This window comes from Cydia pomonella, chromosome 20, assembly GCF_033807575.1.
Source record: "Cydia pomonella isolate Wapato2018A chromosome 20, ilCydPomo1, whole genome shotgun sequence".
Taxonomy (NCBI): domain Eukaryota; kingdom Metazoa; phylum Arthropoda; class Insecta; order Lepidoptera; family Tortricidae; genus Cydia; species Cydia pomonella.
In genome coordinates, this window is record NC_084722.1 from 9,377,379 (window position 1) to 9,399,160 (window position 21,782).

General features: G+C 36.4%; 2 protein-coding genes across 3 annotated transcripts in view; one reads left to right on the forward strand and one right to left on the reverse strand.

Moving 5' to 3' along the window:
• The window catches only part of LOC133529207 (flotillin-2), a 405,995-nt gene that overhangs the window by 103,000 nt on the left and 281,213 nt on the right, over positions 1 to 21,782 (forward strand). The window lies entirely within an intron of this gene.
• Positions 1 to 21,782, reverse strand: part of LOC133529279 (uncharacterized) — a 72,499-nt gene that overhangs the window by 14,355 nt on the left and 36,362 nt on the right. The window contains exons 2-6 of the mRNA XM_061866976.1: positions 19,796 to 20,288; positions 17,970 to 18,115; positions 14,528 to 15,977; positions 8,411 to 8,432; positions 5,286 to 5,493 (exon numbers count right to left, since the gene is read on the reverse strand). Of these exons, the coding sequence (XP_061722960.1) occupies positions 5,286 to 5,493; positions 8,411 to 8,432; positions 14,528 to 15,977; positions 17,970 to 18,115; positions 19,796 to 20,048 (2,079 nt within the window). The 5' untranslated portion in view covers positions 20,049 to 20,288. The remainder of the gene's footprint in view (positions 1 to 5,285; positions 5,494 to 8,410; positions 8,433 to 14,527; positions 15,978 to 17,969; positions 18,116 to 19,795; positions 20,289 to 21,782) is intronic.

Here is a 21,782-nt window from a genome sequence, read left to right on the forward strand (position 1 = left end):
GACCTATCCGTCGAGTTAAGCAAAAAATCAAAATTAAAAAAAAAAATTGAATTGAAAAAAAAAAGTCGTAAAAGTACCTATGTATTTTACATTTCTGTCGTAAAGATTGATTTAAGTATCCATGCCAAATGCCAGCTTTCTACTGACTGACGGACATGGCAAAACTATAAGGGTTCCTAGCTGACTACAGAATCCTAAATAAGGTTTCAGACAGGTATGAAATACCTAGCGAATTCCAGTGGGACCGACTGTAGATACTTTTTATGCTAGTAACTAATTGACACGTTACTAAATAATAAATTGCGGTGGATCAGTTTATCTGTGAAAACCTCAAGGACTTCACACATTGGCCATAACAATGACATATATGTATATAGGTAATTTATTAAGATATACGTGACTCACTGTCTAATTCATCTAATTAGTAACGTATTGTTATGAATTATAATTAAAAATTAATTAATTCATCAATACTCTAACCCTATTTACTCGAATTTAACCGACTATGGAACTGAAAGAAAAAAATATGATTATGATGTTAAAAGTTATGCATCACTGCGACGAAATAACAGAACCGATTTTAAAACTGTAACTTAAAGCTGATTATATTGCATATTGAATTTTAACCCACATTCTCGTAATTAGTATTTCAGTGGCAGCATGGTTCCATTTTAATCACTTGTCACTATGCCCGTCACTTTTGCGCTTACATACTTGTTAGAACGTGATACACATGACAAATGATAAAGAGCCGACTATCTTAGCCCTATATTGTGATTCTAACACACCCTGTGTTAGAATCACAAATCTATAAGCTATACATGAAGCTTGATGTAATAAGAAATATTTTCATACATGGAAATATTTAGTTGTAACTGCTTCATTTCGTGTTTTCCATGATCGTGGTGACTCGTATCCAGATCTAATCATGGTTTAACTCCGCCGCGTAGCGAGCATATCGCCCCATACGTAGAGATGGGTAGTGAGTAAATACTCTCGGATAAATACCGAGTAAATACTCAGTATTTGCTCAATATACCGGAATTTACTCGTTTATTCACCAATTGATGGGTATAAACTATTTACGAGTAGAGTGCTGAAAAGATCATATAAATTTGAAAAATAGGTGTATTTTGTAAGCCGCTTATGGATTAAGTACTCAAAATTGTAAGAAATTTATTTTTAAGGGGGTCACTCCATACGTGTAACTAATTGTCACAAAAAAAGAATTCAGTAGGGTTAAGATGGTCGGCTCTTTATAATTTGTCACCATGCCTGTCACGTTCTAACAAGTATGTACGTACGAAAGTCACGCATGGCATGATAGGTAATAAAAAAAAAGCGGCCAAGTGCGAGTCGGACTCGCCCATGAAGGGTTCCGTATCATTTATGGCGTATTAAAAAAAATCTACTTACTAGATCTCGTTCAACATTTTACCACTTTGGACACACATTTTACCACTTTGGAAGTGTCTCTCGCGCAAACTATTCAGTTTAGAAAAAAATTATATTAGAAACCTCAATAAAATTTTTGAAGACCTATTCATAGATACCCCATACGTATGGGTATGATGATTTTTTTTTTTAAATTTTATGACGTATTAAAAAAAACTACTTACAAGATCTCGTTCAAACCAATTTTCGGTGGAAGTTTGCCTGGTAATGTACATCATATTTTTTTTAGGTTTATCATTCTCTTATTTTAGAAGTTACAGGGGGGGACACACACACACACACACACATTTTACCACTTTGGAAGTGTCTCTCGCGCAAACTATTCAGTTTAGAAAAAAAATGATATTAGTAACCTCAATATCATTTTTGAAGACCTATCCATAGATACCCCACACGTATGGGTTTGATGAAAAAAGATTTTTTGAGTTTCAGTTCTAAGTATGGGGAACCCCCAAAATTTATCGTATTTTTTTTTTTCTATTTTTGTGTGAAAATCTTAATGCGGTTCATAGAATACATCCACTTACTAAGTTTGAACAGTATAGCTCTTATAGTTTCGGAAAAAAGTGGCTGTGACATAATCGGACAGACAGACGGACATGACGTATCTATAAGGGTTCCGTTTTTTGCCATTTGGCTACGGAACCCTAAAAATGCGACCATGATACCGCTGCAGAAACCACCAAGGTGTTGCACATTATTAAATGTGTCTAAATAACTTAAATGTATCTAAAAACTTTTTCAGATAAATTGAATACTTATGGGAATAACCTAATACATAACAAAATTGCTTCAATCAAATCACAACTTGCCTCTCACTGATGATTGATTCCCAGTTTTTCAATAATTACCTACGCGTTCTATATGCTTTTTATAATGATTTAACGCCTATAAAATAATATTAGCAATTGCTAGTCTAGTAGGAAAACTAGACATTTTATGAGGTAACAAAATTATTCTTCTCTTAATAATTCATAAATTTATTTCATAGAATATGGTACTCGTATATACAATTTTGGTCTCATTTTTTTTGGTATAGAACAGCATATTCTGCCATCACTGGCGTAGAAATATATAAAATGTAATACATTTTACCAACCATAAATTTATATAACTTAACATTAAGAAACAATAATAAAATATACATAATTCAATAAGTAATTTCAACAATAAAAATGCAAAAAAAAAACTGTTTAGAAAATACAAAAAAGAACGATTATTACACAAAATTTTAAATAAATATATGTCAGTCTTCATTACAGGTTATAAATTCATGTATATTAAAGAAACATTCCTTCAGGAGCTTTCTTAGTTTCAATTAAATACCTATTCCGTAACTCTATCCTTTACTGTAAACCTGTACCTACTGTAAAGATGTTGTTCAAACACTAACCCCCTTATTCATAAACGTCTTCTACTAAAGTTGACAAGCCGCTAATAACCGTTTGTCCCTTTCCATCATACCAATACGTCGGAAAGGGACAAACGATTATTAGCGGCTTGTCAACTTTAGTAGACGCTTATGAATAAAGGGGTAAATATTTTTCGATATTATTATAATTTTGGCGTAAGAATCCTGGTCCTGGTCACGTATAGAATCCGGAACCCAAGCTAAGAGGAATGAACATCACACTATTGCCTGAGTAAAGTACCAATGCATAATCAGACATCACATTTAATACTTTTTCGCCCGAGACGATGAGCACGATAAGCGATGGGAATCACCACTTCTCTGACAAAGGTTCGTAATGTACCTATTACCTACTGGGAATCACCACTCGCCGCCGGTCATATGAAATAAAATGTATAAATGGCATTAGCCTACGCTAAGCGCAAATAAAATATCTTTTTCTGCAATTCTGGCCCTCTTCTTAAATTTCTTAAACTTTCTGGCTCCCATGAAGAAAGTTTGCCCACCACTGGTTTAAATAATTCTTGGATAAAGATATGTGAGGTATGGTATCTTCGAGATTGGCGTGCTTTTCATTTCATAGAAACTAAATACATACAAAGGCGTATTCTGGTTGTAATAACAGGTTATGAGTTTAATTTGGATGTGTTCTTAATATGATCTGTGACTAACGGCCCGATTCGAAGAATGGGATACGACAACGAAAAGTTCTGGTTTAGATAAGTTCTCATTTAGATATCGTTTGTATGTCGTATAATTGACAGAAGCAGCTAGATGCAACTAATGTCACTTTGATGTTCCAAATATCGTAGATAGATCTTATTGGGATCACAGTGGAATCGAAATAAACGTAAATTTTGACATGTCGTTTAGTTATCGATCTTTTAAAGATCTTTCCAAGATCTTAAACGTGTCGTTATCATTTTTCGAATCGGGCCGAAAATTGCCGTTTCTAGTTGAAGAATATTTTCACATCACTACATTTTATTACATATTTATTAATGGATATGATTGTGTATTTTTTTGGACGTGCATAATTTTATTTTCCTCTAACTTCACTATCACAAAAAACTGGAAAAGTTCGGTTATTAGTCATTATGTGGTCATTACGCATAAAATCGCGTGATGCCCATATTGTTGTTGTTATTAACGTTTGCTTACGTAGATATAACATTGATGAAATATTTCTTTGTGCCGTGCCGTGTGCAAAAAAATATTTGATTGATTTGTTGTTTAAATTATACTTATAAATAATCGCAACTATGCGTACCGTTGCGATTTTGCGAATAACTTACGTCAAACGTACAGTTCCTGCCAATTTATATTCGTAAACTAAATGAAATATTTACCTATAGGTATATTAATGTCACTAATTAAACATACGAGTACGAGTACGATTATGGTACTATTTTCACACTATACTTCTGTTTAGTAGTACTAGACTCTAAGTCTTCGGTAATAATCAGACCTCGGACAGAGTGAGCCATTTTTACGTCATTAATGTCAAGTGTAGATGTTAATATAGATATGCCTCAAGATGAAATATTAAAAAGAATTCATGAATAATAATTAAACAAAAATGACAGTGCATTATGTACAAAACGAGTAAGTATTATTTATTTATTCAAATTTTTCTTTGTTATTGGTTATTGTAATAAAGAACTATAATTTTTTCTAGATTTTCAATTTTCAACGCACTTCTTCTTGAGTTTAATATCCACTTATAGATGGAAAAAGACCTTTCTACTTCCACTGAAGTGAGCGGAGTGAAGTTGTACATTAAAATACCGTCCACATCTGTTCCTTCCGAAATTTTTTCAGCATAGTCCCTAAACAGATCTAAGTCTGGGTTTCTAGCTATGACGTCTTCTAATTTCTGACTGACAGAAGCAGACGAAGACCAGCTTATAAAATAATATGCTTATCATTTAAAGAGGCTTGCTATACAATTAATTTGTTTTGCTAGTTATGTAAAGATCTAAATAGAATAATTTAATTCGTTATTCAATTACATCACATCTGCCATTGAATGACTACGTAGGTATGTCCATATTATGCAAACTCTTAAAACAGCTCACCCTGTCCGAGGTCTGGTAATAATAATAATTCAGCCTCTATACGTCCCACTGCTGGGCACAGCCGTCTTCCCATGGGCGAAAGGGCTTGGGCTATTGTCTCCACGCTGACCCAATGCTGGTTAGAGACTTCACATACACCTTTGAATTTCTTCGAGGATGTGTGTTGTCCTTCACCAAAAAGCTAGTAGTAGATATCAAATGGTATTCTGTACATAAGTTCCGAAAAACTCATTGGTACGAGCCAGGATTTGAACCTGCGACCTCCAGATTAAAATTCGGACGTCAGATTCGCTCGACCAAGACTTAAGAAGACTTATACACCGCTTCGGCAATATACTAACCTTAAACTCTTCAACTTCCGTGAGCCGATTGCTAAGCACGCACCCAGCAGTTCCGGCGCCTATGATGACGAAGTCGTACTCCGAGTACAGCTCCTCGGCGTCAGGGGGCTCCCCGAGGTACAGGTTGTTGGTGTCTCGAAGTAGCCCTGACACTGCATCGAAGAAAGAGGGCTGCTGCGAGAGCACCCCGCTGAGTACGCATGATAAACTGAAATAGAAAAAAGCATGCGTGGAAATCAACGGAATTGTGACAGCAATACACTTAACTAACCATTAGTAGACTTTATCAGGTTGCAATAAAATTTACAGAGCCTGTGTGACAGAGGTTTTGTGTTAGTTAAGGTGAGCGAAACAATTAGGTGAAACCACGTGAAACTGACGCATGCGATACCACTCATGTGCTCCGATGGCGTCTGAAACTTTGCACTCCCTCTCATCATCATTTTTAGAGGAAATTTCTTTCTGTCGAAATGACTGAAAGTCTGTAACTCGAACGGACAGATGTACTCCAGAACAGACCTAAAATATATTTTTAATCCAGACAGTTTTAAACAATTTTATATTTTATTTACATATAAAATTTTAAAAACGATAGAGATGACATTAAACATTCCTATAATTTCGATTTTTGCTGCGCTGCTAAGTCCAGGTTTTGCTTCGGAACTCAAATTGCGGTTCCGCCTCGTTCGTTTTGGAGCGGAGATGTGCTAATGCCCTAATGACTTATTTTTGTTGGATTTTTTTCTGTACTTAGGGCTTATGCATACTTATGGTGTATTTTAATGGTTTGTCCGATGCTTGTAACTTATTGGGAGCGTGCACGACTGTCACGCAACCTAGTGTCCGCAATTCTAGGGGAAAACGTCAATTCACTACATCTTATAAAACTACTCCAAAACTAAAAACTACTGAACGGATTTTCATACGACTTTCATCTATCAATAGAGTGATTCTTGAGGAAGGCTTAAGTATATAACTTGTTAAGGTTTTGTATAAATTGTTTGAAATATAACGATGTTGTTGGAAAAAATCACGCTGGCTAGCTTAGCTTTAATCGAAAACGCTGCCTAATCCGTTTGAGCTATAACAACACAATGTATGGTGGGGTTGTTTCTCATTCATAGGTCTACAAAAAAGTCCGCGATGTGAAATGTCTATCTTTTAAGGATAACTTACTATATCCATTCTTAACTTCTAGAAAAAGATCACGTAATATGTGGCATTTGCAAAGCTATTTACATGGATACATTATTAACAATTATCAAAATAAATACGTTAGTCATATTAAGCATTTCATACAGATTGCAATGGTCCCTTACACCATACAATTTAAATGAATATTTCAGGAGTAATCGTAAATCAAAGTTTCATTTCGAGCCATATAATTGTACGAAATGTTAAAGATGCTATCCGCAGTTAGTTCAAATTTTACCACCTTATGCGCTGGGATCGCTTTACTTACCCCCACCACGCACTTCGCACGGTCCCAATATTGGCAAAAAAAATTGTATTAGGCGAAGGTTTTTTTATGTGACACTCACATAATAGGTATGTGAATATTTTACATAATAAATGACCTTCACGAGGCTGTAACCTCTTAATACTCATTATTGTACAATAATAATTCATTTTTGCCACGGAGGTCGCACAATGGTTGATAATCTAGTCAAATACTGTCGGTAACTATTAGGCATCAGGATACATAGCCTTGATCTTTGATGATGATGAATGAAAAGTTCATTGCTGTTCTAATCATCCGCCTATTTACACTTGAGAGCAATAATACTGTACCCCTAGTGTAAATAAATTCGATTTTGAAACGTGACGTACGCGTTTGCGTTTAGTCTCATTTTGTATTGGATTTAGAAAGAGCGCGCCAAGCGGGACATTTTGGAAACTCAAAATCCTATACAAAATGAGACTTAACGCAAACGCGTTCGTCACGTTATGATGTCGATAAAATTTACACTAGGGGTACTGGTCACTTTGTAAGGATATTTGCATTGCACTTGAGTGTAGTACCTACCTGTCGAATCGATTGCTTATTCATGGCATCATGGCTTATCCTTATCCGAAACAAAAATAATTTGAAAGGCAACCTATGAAATAATTGTTCACAGTAAAAATATTTGCAAGAATTTGCCCTTTGCATCCAAAGAACCATTCCTTTTAATAAAACTTAAGATTTTTTTCTTGAAATCAATTACGATATTATATGAATATTACCAAATTTGATACAGCTTATAATTAAAAAAATATTTTAACGGAATATATACAATTTATAAAACAAAAATAATGCGTTATCTTTTTTCAAATCGACACCTATAGCAGGGGTCGGAACCGGTTTTTTGCAAAAACTTCAAAATAACCATATATTTCGGTCTATATTGTCATATTGCAATGTAGGACCTAGTTATTTTTTAAGATAACGACTTCGTATTATTAGAATTCAGTCCGAAATGAAATAATTAACAAAGAACAAAGAAATACCGGTTTCGTGCCCATACAAAACATACCGGTTTCCAATCCCTGACCTATAGTTCGTTTTTTTAGCATTAGAAAAAGTAAACAATCTTGACACGTCTTTTTATTGAAAATTATTTTAAACGCTGTAAAAAATAGTTTATATTACTTATGAAAGCAAAATAATGTAAATAATCGTATATGATTCATAATAATTTATTTATCAAAAGTGTTTTTTAGGGTTCCGTACCCAAAGGGTCAAACGGGACCCTATTACTGAGACTTCGCTGTCCGTCTGTCCGTCCGTCACCAGGCTGTATCTCATGAACCGTGATAGCTAGCCAGTTGAAATTTCTACAGATTATGTATTTCTGTTGCCGATATAACAACAAATACTAAAAACAGAATAAAATAAACATTTTAGGGGTCTTGTATGGGTACAACAAACATTTTTTTTGTCGTTTTTATAAATAACGGTACGGAACCCTTCGTGCGTGAGTCCGACTCACACTTGGCCGGTTTTTTAATAAAAAGACATAAACATCGCTTACCTTTTTTTCTAATGCTTAAAAAACTTATAGTCACACGGCTAGTATAGTTAACATCAGATGTAGGTGATCAGTTTACGCGTCAATAGTATCTGCCATTCTCCAATAGCTTACCTAAAGATGTATGTCTCTATATCTAGAATAATGATACTGTACCAAATAATTTTGAAGGAGAACTGTAAAGATTTATCTCTGTAAGAGTATTCGAGGGTGGCAGATACTTTTGGCGCGTTGTTTCATCCGCTATTATTGATGCTGACTATACTAGATGACGTTAAATGAATAAATGCCCTTCCTGGGATTCGAAACTAGGAACACCAGCGTCCTAGGCAGAATCACTATCGTTTAAGCTAAGCTGCGGCGGTATCTTGGTCGTATTTTTATCACTTGTCATGCCATGCGTCACTTTCGCACTTACATACTTGTTAGAACGTGACAGGCATGATGACAGATGATAAAAAACCGACCATCTTAACACTACAGCCTAATTATAATCGGCGTATGTATTCATATAATTTCTATAAGAAACCGTACGATGGTCTAGCATTTAATATTTGCATGTTGTAGACCTCGCAAAACACCATGGCTCCGATTTTGAAAAAAAAAAATCCCATAACTAAATCATAATTTTTTTTTTTATATGAAATCGAAATTTCACTAGAGTTGGTTGATAAATGGGACTTGTAGATGAGAGCACCCGGATAGCCCGACAGACACAAAAGCATTATTGCACAAGCTGAAAGGGAGACCTTCGCTCTCGCTCGGTCAATAAGTATAAGAAAATACAGAAATATTACTAAAATCTTAGAATCTGATTAATTACAGTAATAATATATAAATCTAGGTTTAGAATAAGGATCCAACCTACCTCAAGTATATGATCCACTGATTTTTCATGTAATGTGTTAATACTTTAATAAATGACATTTTTATTTTCTTGTCGTTTCACGAACCTTACACGACTGAGGTAATAATTTGACTGGTCGCATAACAGTAGTGCACGATTTATCGAATTAATTGTCGTTTGTCAACATAATAACTAATACCTGTGGAAAAATCACGCAAATTGCCATTACTTATGAGATTTGCCATTAAGAGGTCTTCATCAAAAAGTCTGACGCAAAAGTTTAGTTTGTTTTACTTGTCATGTTTATACTCATTTGGCTTGCATGATTAGTTGATTGACATGTGATTAATAGTAAAGTTCTAGAATTTACGTGTACTAGAAGGTGATCGTGAAGTGATCGTAACTGAAGTGTTTAAAAAAAATAGTCATCATTATCGAGATAGGCTGTATAGCAGGGGTGGCCAACAGGTCGATCGCGACTTTTAGTCCAGTCGATCGTGGCAAGGCAAAAAATATACATACGTAGACCAGTTTTATTTAAGGTTTCAAGAAGTATATCATTGGTAGATCGCACAGGGTTTCGTTAGTAAACAGGAGATCTTGGGTCTAATCAAGTTGGCCACCCCTGCTGTATATATACCGGGTGTAGCCTGTAACACGAGCAAAAAATTTTAACCGTAGGATGTACTCTTCAAACTAACCAACATTTAGTCAGCAACTTTTGAAAATACTTGTATTTCGATTATTAGAACGCTTTAAACTTTATTCTAAGATGAAATGTATTGCGATCTTTGTTAATATTATGTAACATTTCATAATGTTTCTTAGGTAAACTTCGGTGATAAGGGGGAGGGAGGGGGGGGGAGTGTTGTGTTTTGGAAATATATCAAATATCAAACATTTATTCAGCAAATAGAGGCCACAGGCACTTTTATGTGTCAATTTTTACAAACAATAAAAATTACAAAATACAATTACAAATATGGAATCGATCAAATAATATATACTTTTATTAGAGATATTTACTGTCTCTAAATGTCAAATTACACTAATAAATAAAAAACTATGATATAAAAATAAAACCAACAAATACAAAAATTCTTTAGAGATGTATAAGTTGTCAGAGATAAAATATATAAAAAAATCATTAAATTATCCTTAGAGATGTAGAGGGTCTCCAAGAGTTGAATTCTTATATAAATAATTAAAGGACAAGAAATTAAATCAGACAAGAATCGAATTAAGTGTCTCACGTTAATGCCACTCAAAAGTAAAGTTACATACTTATAACATAACATGTAACCCGTGTAAGCTTAAACAGAGCGGTCTCCACAAACAGCACCCGTACAATTTAAGCTCTTTCAAATGATACCCCAGTTGACTTAGTCACTAGACTTTGTTTGGCCCCCTCTTCTTATTGGGCATTTTCCATAGTTAATAAAAATAAAATAATAATACTTTCAATGTGTCTAGGTTAGCTTTGGTACCTTTTTGGTACGGAACCCTAGAAACATAGTGCAACTCATTTTTCTAGAACAAAAAACAATAGAAAAAGTATAGGTGTATTTTTAAACTGGATAGGTAAATAACTATTTATCATCACACATGGAAATGATTTGCCAATTTAAAGTTTGTAAAGAATAGATGATGTCAGATGTGCTCTCGACGATAAAACTTAAAACCGCATCCTATATGGAAGTTTTTTACCATAATGTTTTGATATGAGACGTTAAAATTAGTGGTACGTACCTATATATTTATCTATACGTGGAATAAAACGTCCTACGTTTTGCGTTTGGAAAATCCAAATATACTTTTAGAATTGGTTAGTAGGATAAGGTGAGCGAATGATACAAGTCATTAATTGTATCTTAGGTATCTCGATGGAACTGGAATAATTTGGACACTGTGGTTTGCACTACATTAAAGTGCAACCAGTTACCTACCTACTGGAATAGGAATCTATATAATGTTACTGTAAAAACTCGTTATTATTTTAAGTTGAAATGCGTTTTCCCGCATAATAAAGTCTTCCTATTAACACGTTCACGGACAGTCTACGGAGAGACGTAAAGGAACTGCCTCGTGATATCGTACCACGGCTGTAGCTGTAGTTTTACTTTGACGAAACCGCCACTTCGTCCACGGGAGCCGTATTTTCATTAGATCACAACGAAGTCAACTATCTTTTGCCATTTCAACTACAAGACAAGGCTGTTTAGTGTCACAGCAAAATCTTCAGGGTGACTTACCGACCATATGCATAACCAGTGTAAGGCCATAGTGCATGCTATGGCGCGACACGGCTGAGGGCGTTGCGGCTATCTAGACAAGATTTCTTTACGAGCTTCTTTTGTATGAAAATACCTACCTACGTACTGTTTTATCAATAGGTATATTAGGTATGTGGCAAATATTTTATAAAGATTGCGGCGTGGCGGTCCATTCATGCTCTTCTTCTTTCTCGCGTTGTCCCGGCATTTTTGCCACGGCTCGTGGGACCTTGGGGTCCGCTTGGCAACTAATTCCTAGAATTGGCATAGGCTCTAGTATTTACGAAAGCGACACCCATCTGACCGTCCAACCCAGAGGGTAAACTAGGCCTTATTGGGATTAGTCCGGTTTAATATCTGGTTGCGCTTTAAGAAATAAAAACATCAATTCAAAAGTTTTAAAACAGCAATTTATTTTTTACTAAGCAATAAATGAGTTAAGTATTTTTTGAATAATCCATCAACATTAATATCCGCGTCAGTTAAATATAGTTAATAATAATTCATAATAATTTCTTAAAATCAGGCAAAAAGGTTAAAAGCATTATTTATTTTACGTTTTATTCCATTTATGATGTTTATGTAAGTAAGATCTACCTATTTTTGTTAACGTAACATACAAATGCCACTGCATAAATCTCAAAAAATCGATAAAAGCTTGGCGTTTTAGGTATCATGACATTTATGGTCTCCATATTATTATTTTATGCGTTTGACCATATTTCAATACAATCCATACCAAAAACATAAAGAAAGTTTAGAAATGTATTACTTAACCTCAACATACTCTATTACTTACTCTCTACAATATTATTTCCAGTCGCATATGTTTGTTGATTCGGGCCGCAAGTCTCAAAACTGATTTTTACAAACACGTCTTCACCACATAATGTTACTCTGGCACAGCCACTTTGTCAGTAGAAAAAGGCGGCGAAATTAAAAGTGTAGGTGCGATGAGTTGATATAAAACTTGAAGTTCGCGCCTTTTTAGAATTTCTAGTAATATTTTTTTTTGCTTTTTACCTACCGGAACCGGAAATCAGTGGTTTAAAAATTATAGGTTCTTAAAACTGCGTTGAAACGTATACAAACGACTCTCGGGCACTTTCGAAAATAGAACTGAGTCCGCGAACGTGTCAATTTTGAGACACTTCGCAGTCTTCGCACCTCACTTCTTTACGATTACACAATAGTGTAATTATATTAATTATTCATTACAAGCATAGCTATATAATAGCAAACAAATAAAAACCAGAATAATGGTAACAATATTTATTTATTTTTAATCAATGATATTATTTATCAACACTTCTTACTTATGACAATAAAATTACAATACCTAATGTCAACATTCTATGTGTACATTCTTATCAAATCAAAACTGATTTTTGCAGATCATATTACGATATTAGAAAGAGCCAGAATAACTAGATACAGTATATACTGTATAGGTATTAGAAAAAAATGTATAGTCCAAACAATTTGCACTTTGCAAAAGGATTCCATTTAAATATCATAATCATGGTGCTCCTACACAGAGGTTATACAGTTTTGTATTACTTAGTTTAACAAGGATACCATTACAATTCAATACGATGTTAAAACGTTATATAAAATTTCAGAATAGGACTATTAATACGGTATAGCCAAGACAATTTAAATTGTAACCTTTTTTTCTATGTTCATTTCACATAGATTTAACTACGGGTACTTGTTTATTTAATTACTAAGTACTGGTTTACAAGTAGGTAATAGTTTGACGTAAGTGAACGTCATTACGAGAGGAAAAACCGGGTGGTCAATTAAGTGTGGAATATTTGTGATTAATTATTAGTGCAGTTTTTGTGTAGTGACTAACAAAAGTAGGTTGTTGAGTTGAGGGTTATATTTATAACTTTCCAGGTCTCTTTTTCCGTGACTAAGTAATGGAAAATTATATGAAAACAAACTTCCAAGTATCTGATTCAGAAGAAAAGATATGTCCGTCACATGACATCTGCCCGATAGATCCGTCGGTCACAACTGCACGTATAGGCCTAGCTTTTGTGGGGAGGGTATATGATTGAGTAACAAATAATGTTAAAATAAACACATTAAAATCGAGAAAAAGAAATACTTGGATGCTAGTTTCAGTTTAAGCCTAGGATGATTTTGTAAAATACTACTAGTTTTATTTAGGAAATGAAAAAAGTCTTATGAGTATATTGGTTTCGTCTTTTGCGATGTGATATAATAATAATAATTAATTTCCTGCAATGGATGTGTGTATTGTGTTCTTGCTGTATATTAAGTCCAAAGTTTGGCATTAAAGCTTAAGAATAATCCTTATTACTACGACAATTAAACTAAGGAAAGCTTATGGCACTATTAAACTTTACACAAGGATTATTATTTCTTGCGAAATATTGAATAATTTGGTCAAAAAAAAATTATAATATGAGTTATTCTGACACAGTAAATAACAAGGGTATCATCAAACAATGTGTTCGAGGGTTAGAAATATGTTTTTTTTTTTCTGTTTTGCTCTAACAAGTCCATCTTGTTCGTTGTGGACTAATTTTGTTTTTAAAAACAATACATTCATATTTTGACTGTCTAATCTGAAGAAATAGCATTTCATATTTGTTTCCGATTAAGTGTACATTTTAATTTTCACATAAAAAATAAAATGTTATTACATTTAACTTACCAAGTACTTTTTGGTTTTACAAGTACATAGTAACAAGTATACATACGTCTCGGTTACGTCAGTACTTGTTTGTTACCAGTACGATATACTATACGCTTAAATAGTAATTTAAATATTAAGAATAATAACAAGTAGGAAGTGTCCATTGCGTATCCTTATAAACGCAAGAAACATATTTACATAATTTACAAACGTAGACAAACATAAATAAGTATTTCATATGATACAGTTATACAGATATAGCACATGCTATGACAAGGTAACTTTTCGGGAGTGAATATACAAAACTTAAAAATGTTTGTTTTACGAAATATCACGTAACGTCTAAAATTGGCATTTTGTATCTAAAATTCAATTAATTTTACATTAATGGTAACTAGTTGACATACTTATTAACTAAATATACAATTAATGTCATCGACTCTTACTAAGCCAGTCTTGCTTTATCAAATCAGCCCCTTTCTCCCCTATCATGATGACTGCGGCGTTGGTGTTGCCACTCACGATAGTCGGCATTATACTGGCGTCTATTACTCTTAGGCCTTCGACGCCATACACCCTGAGTCGCGGGTCCACCACCGCCTCAGAATCCCACGACGGCCCCATCTTAGCTGTACCACTCTGATGATATATCGTCATAGAAATATGTCTCACTTGACATTCAATATATTCGTCAGACATAAATTTAAAGTGCTTACAGCTCGGCAACGGCTTCATATACAGCCTGTTACCAAACTGTTTGAAAGGTGAAGCTTCTGCCACTTGCACGGCTATTTTGATCCCTTCTACGAGGCGTGCCACGTCTAATGGATCCTCGTGATATCGTGGGTTCATTATCGGGTAATGGAAAGGATTAGAGCTCCTTAATCGGACGTAACCTCGTGTGTTTGGTCTGAGCAGTAAAGGCATAATAGTCCAAGCATCCTTATTGGCTATAGGCTTGTAAACAGTATTATAAATCTCATCCGTGAGGCCTAAGATTTTTCTAACAATTTGCCCATTGTCAGACGAGAAAGACGCCGGCGCCATATGGAACTGAATATCAGGCCACAATCCAGAACTGTTTGCGTACTTTGTATTGACGAAAGCGATCCCTTCTAAGCCTCCTAGAGTCGTCATAGGACCTCTCTCGTTGACAACGTAGTTCATGGTAACGGGGAAAGCTTCAAAGCGATTTTGGACGATTGCGACTGGTTTGTCGACTAGAAATGTTAATCCTCCTACACCAACGTGGTCTTGCAGGTTTTCGCCGACCGGCAAATCCTTCAAGACCTTAATTCCGACGTCTTTTAAATGTTCTTTGGGACCTATTCCAGACAGCATAAGCAGCTGTGGACTGTTGATGGCGCCAGCTGATAATATTACTTCTTTTCTCGCGTAAACAACTCTCCTCATGCCGTGTTTCACATACTCAACCCCGTACGCTTTCATTGTCACTGGATGGATTAAAACTCTTGTTGCTTGGGAGTTTAAGGAAATGTCTAGGTTTCTTCGAGTTCTAACTGGTCGTAAGAATGCTTTAGCGGTACTGCATCGGGAGCCGCGACGTATCGTGCCCTGGGCGATCATGAACCCAGTTTGATATTCACCATTAATATCCCTGTTCTCATACCCGATTTCGACTCCAGCTTCCACGAAGGCTGCGACTAAAGGTGTCCTCCAAGGAGCTTCTTGAACCGTGAGGTATCCTCCCCGCCCGTGGTATTGACTCTTAGCTAAGTAAGGGTTTCTGTTGTCTTCAGATTTGATAAAGTATTTCAAGACGTCCCGGTAGCCCCATCCGGGGTTGCCGAATTGTTCCCATTGGTCGAAGTCGTATCGATTGCCTCGTACGTAAATCATGTAGTTGAGAACACTGGAACCGCCCAGTACCTGAAATAATAACAAACCTTATTTATTTTGTGTTTCATGCCATCTAGCGGTAAGTCTTTGCACTGTCAATGTAAGAATCGAATAAGTGCTACGAAACTAGTTTTATCGTGAGCAGAGTTCAGCAAAAATGCGAGAGAGGGCGCTGGTAGGGCGTATTACGATTTTAAATATAGGTAACTTTTTTAAACTACGAAAAAAATTACAAATTGCGCTTCATCTGAATTACTTTTATTTATTTATTTAACTTGCCCTGATTTTCGATTCACCTGAAATATTGCATATACTCGTATATGTAAATCAGATGATAATGCAATATTATGATGACATAGAGCTGATCTGATAATGGAAAACAGGAGTTTGCCATGGGAACTCTATGATAAAACAAAGCAAACTAATTGTGTTTGGGGTTGTTAGAATTATCTCGCTGAGTATTAGTTGCTTGTGGAAAGAAAAGTATAGTCAGTGATAAAAGCTTGTACCAAAAATATATTTTTTCCCACAAACTTATTTATAAATTCACGGAATATTTCATTGTAAATTATGAGATGAGCAATGAAATCCTCATGTTGAGATTCCGTTGATGTCTTTTACTTGGAAAAACTGAATTGAGCTCGGTGTTCTCTTTTGCAACCTATTTTCCAGAATTGGCGCAGAGAAAATGGATTGATTAAATGGAGTGAGAATAAGTGAGAATATTATATTATTAGTGAGAATATTATAGTTTTCAAACTACAAAAACGTGCAATCCGTAGCATGGCCTCAGACTATTATGCTAAGGAGTTGTTTAAGCAGCTAAAAATCACGACGTTACCTTCTGTATATGTACTCGAAGCATGCAAGTACATAGGATGTAATCTCGAACGGATCCCCTCTAATTGCCAAAAACTACAGACTGTAACGCACCGACGCAACAATACGTGCCTCGGCGACGTCTAGCAAAGTCTAGGAAATCCTTACGCATAGTATGCATAAAACTTTACAATACTCTAGACGAACAATTAAAATCTTATTCGGACTCGATGTTTGAAAAAAATCTTAACCGGATATTGCTGGAGATGGCGTGCAATAGTGTTGACGAATTCGTTAACTGCTACAAGTCAATGACCCATCTACACACACGTTAAATCTGATGTACCTGTGATATATTTATATATTGTAATTGTATGATGTTACCTAATTTATAGTATAGAATAAGCAATTAGCAAAAATGTCATGTATATTTTTTTTTTTTTATCAATAAATGATCTAGCTATCTATTGATATATAAAATGGCAATCTTGGCAGAACCTAAAACGAAATTAGGCTCCGATATCTTTACATCTTATTAACAGCGAATGTTTGTTTTATTTTTGCTTGTTTTTTGACATATGATTCCACCTTGCCCAGGGCCAGCTGCAGCAGCGCTTCTTGAAGCCGAGTCAGGCTTGCGTAGTGGGTTCGGTCTTGTACTGCCAGTCCAGCTTGGTCAGCTGCAGGTAGCCCGCCAGGGATGTGACCTCCTGGTGGAGTAATGTCTTGTATTTGTCGTACCTTGCCATGGGGCCAGCTGCAGCGGCGTTTCTTGACGCCGAGACAGGCGTGCGTGGTGGGTTCGGTCTTGTACTGCCAGTCCAGCTTGGTCAGCTGCAGGTAGCCCGCCAGGGATGTGACCTCCTGGTGGAGTAATGTCTTGTATTTGTCGTACCTTGCCATGGGGCCAGCTGCAGCGGCGTTTCTTGACGCCGAGACAGGCGTGCGTGGTGGGTTCGGTCTGGTACTGTCAGTCCAGCTTGGTTAGCTGCAGGTAGCCCGCCAGGGACGTGACCTCCTGGTGGAGTAATGTCTTGTATTTGTCGTACCTTGCCCCGGGGCTAGCTGTAGCGGTGCTTCTTGAAGCCGAGGCAAGCGTGCGCGGTGGGCTAGGACTTGTAATGCCAGTCCAGCTTGGTTAGTTGCAGGTAGCCCGCCAGGGACGTGACCTCCTGGTGGAGTAATGTCTTGTATTTGTCGTACCTTGCCCCGGGGCCAGCTGCAGCGGTGCTTCTTGAAGCCGAGGCAGGCGTGCGCGGTGGGCTCGGTTTTGTACTGCCAGTCCAGCTTGGTCAGCTGCAGGTAACCCGCCAGGGATGGCACGTCGGTGATCTCGTTCTCGTCGGGGCCTGGAATATCATGTCAGACACTGTGAATGTGGCACCGATACAAAAGGGGTTTTATCGTCTTTTAGCCGTGGCGAACATAAATGGGGCGATTTTTATTTTGTTGTAATTCTTCATTGAGTGTTCGCAACTCAGATGTTTTTTTTTAGTACATACGGTCAAATTGTGCTTATATTGTGCAGATTAGATAACTCTATCTATCCATCATCAAATATAAAAAAAACATCGACATCAAAGTGGGAGCAGTGGGCAATTTTAGACATTTCGGCTAAATAGTAAGATGTCTATTTTTGCGGGACAGGATTTTTCTCGATACTGGGGGCATAATTATGAGCTAATTTAAAAGCAATTTAAAACATAGTAAGGCATTTGTTAATATAATAATTAATATTAATAATTCAGCCTATATACGTCCCACTGCTGGGCACAGGCCTCCTCTCATGCGCGAGAGGGCTCGGGCTGTAGTCCCCACGCTAGCCCAATGCGGATTGGGGACTTCACATACACCTTTGAATTTCTTCGCAGATGCATGCAGGTTTCCTCACGATGTTTTCCTTCACCGAAAAGCTAGTGGTAAATATCAAATGATATTTCGTACATAAGTTCCGAAAAACTCATTGGTACAAGCCAGGATTTGAACCCGCGACCTCCGGATTGAAAGTCGGACGTCATATCCACTCGGCCACCACCACTAAGGCATTTGTTAAAAATATAAATTTTTACCTCCAAGTAAAAATAAAAACAGTCCGCCGGACGGTATCGGCCTGTCAGTTGTTCGGAACTGTCAACTTTTTGTTCTTACTGACAGGCCGATACCGTCCGGCGGACTGTTAATCAGTGGGCCCCTTAACACATTTTTTTTTTTTTTGAGAGAGAGAGATTATTTCCTAACATTAGTACCTGACTTACTAAAATAAGATAATTTATTTTTTAATACCTATATACAGGTCACCTGAATACCAAAACATTACGGCACTAAACAAACAGCTTATTAATATTTTATTATACACATAACCGCAAGTGGTAGCGAAATTGAAAGCTTTAATACTACCGGATCGGAATACTTCCGGATTGGTAATAAAAAACAACTTGAAGTAATAGCATGCTTTCAGGGTTATTTATCTGATAACAATGTGTCCAAGTTACCTTTTATGGTATTTTGGTAACATGTTTAAAGCGTGTTTAAGTAATTACTTGTTAAGTAGGTTAATTTTGTTTAGTCATTAATTGGGTAACTGCACACCGTTCCGTTCCGGATACATTTGCTTAAAGAGACAAATCATGCGCTGCATGAGATATTCCAACATATGTATATTATGTATTGCTGTTAACGAAGGGTTTTTTTAATTTAAAAAATGCGACGTGGGAATTTTTTCCGAAATAATTATATACAATCATACATTTTCGTGACAAAGGCGGGTATCGCGGAGATGGCGGAGATGGCGTTTAACTGCTACTTATTTACATGGTGTACTGGTATTTTGCTTCAAAGAGAAACCTGAGAACATTGACAAATTGCGAGTGACATTTTCCGAATTCTGATAAATGAATAGTAAAACGTAAGCATTGTAGGACTCTACATTGCATCTTTGGCACTGTTATTTGCCCATTTTACGGTTCCGTCTTAAACCTTATTGCAACGTAATGTTAGTTTTCGTTAAAAACAGTTGAATGAAACCTTACCCGATTCTAGTAAGAGCGTGTTCCAATTCTTAATCTCCGATAGTCTGTTAGCGACGACGGCGCCCGCCGACCCGCCCCCAACCACTATGAAGTCATACTCTCTCCTCGGCTCTTTATCAATCACTCTCGACTCCGGATCATAAGCATTATAGTTGTGGTATGTCAGCGCGCCCAGCAAAAGTGGGATCAACCACAAACCCGTCACACTCACGGTCTTCAAGGCTGTTGAAGCTAGAAGCACTTGCACACCCATTTTGAATTTAGAATCTAGTAGCTTAATTTTTTTTTATCAGCCAGTTTGCAAGACTAGATTTTTCTTTTTGGGGCAGTGTGTTGATGAAGTTACATCAGATAAAGCTTTGATAGTGTTAGTGTTCGGTGCTTGTCTGGCGGCTTGCTTCTTCTCATTGGCTTGTAGCTGGTTGGCGGACGACGGGGAACGACCATGTTAGACCACATCGAACTGGTTGCTGAAGCTGCTCGTTTCTCGAACCTGGAATGTGTGAAGTTATTGGTTATTAGAAAGAAAATCAGGTGTGTGCTGGATTACATCACAAAATGAGGTTTACGAATGGTGCTGAGCACAACAGACAATACAATCAATGTTGTTTGAAGGGGAGAGTAAGATATGTAATTCAGATCTCTTCAAAATTAATTTAAATAAGTTTTAGAAGCGCACGCTAAAGATTTCTGCGTAGTTTCCGTACCTTTACCTAATAAGTACCTTGACTCTGGGCTTTCGTAGATAATGTGGATCTTTATACTTTAGTCAGAGTTCATAAACTTTTATAATAATACATATCGTTACCGTGAGGTAAGTAAGAAGGCCTATGTAGCAGCTAATTTACGCCTATTGTAGTCGAATATTTAGTTAGCTACCTCTGTTTTTCGAACCATATCGACGTCAGCTGTCGTGACAACTGATAAAAGATTTTGCTCGCTTGAATGCAAGCTTAGCCGTTTTGTATTGTTACCCAACGAGCTAATATATACATAATTTGTCTTTTACAGGTAAGGAAATGCGTTGAACTAGCGAACAAAGCGCCGCGCCGTCGCATTTTAATACAGTAAGTGGTTTTGTGTTCGGAAATTGACAACTTATTCACCTGTCAGTTATTTAATAAGTTTTCTTTGTTGTCTAACCTTGCATAAGTTCAGGTTTATTTGTAGTGGAAAGTTAAAGTAAATAAAATGGGCCTTTATCGTTATTTAATGTCTACTAACTTGTAGTTTGTACAGAAATGTTGTTTATTTACAGAAGCTGGTTCCTAGTTAATAAAATTATGTGGCTAATTCGAACTTACACTGACATCAAACTGATATCATTTAGCTGTCGTGCGTGTCCCTCGCGTCAATACATGTACGGACAAGTACGAGCTAAATGCACAATAACTGAATGATATCATTAAGCCATTTGGTTGTCAGTGTATGTTCGAATTGGCGTCTTTATCACCGATAGATAGAATACTCCTTATTGACACGCCTCAGTAAAAAATACAACTTAAAAAAAATTGATTAAAGACAGAGGCAGACAACATGCGGTCTTATTATTTCTTTCACACAACCTTTGGGTAAGCAGAAACAGAACATATCCATGACATATATCGATTTAATATTATACTTTGTATTGTATTACCTCTTCTTCTTCTTCTACCTAGCACCGGCCTTTGCCAGGGTCCGCTATCCTACTTGCCTTCTTCCACATTGCACGATCCTGGGCGTCCTCTCGTGAGAGGCTCGTTCTTTTTAAATCAGTGTCACCTTCTCGCTTCTTGAAATGTTACTTGAATTTTTACTGCATTGAACGTAACGTACCCTTGCAGGCGTAACTATTATTAAAACTGATAATTTAGACGGTCCTTGTCTGGCTGTTCCCAAACAAGGACCGTCTAAATTATCAACTGTCAAAGGCTTTCGAACGTTGATTCTCCAGTGAAACTCATTGATCTATTGAATCATGTATCTACAACGTGCAATGTGCATCCAC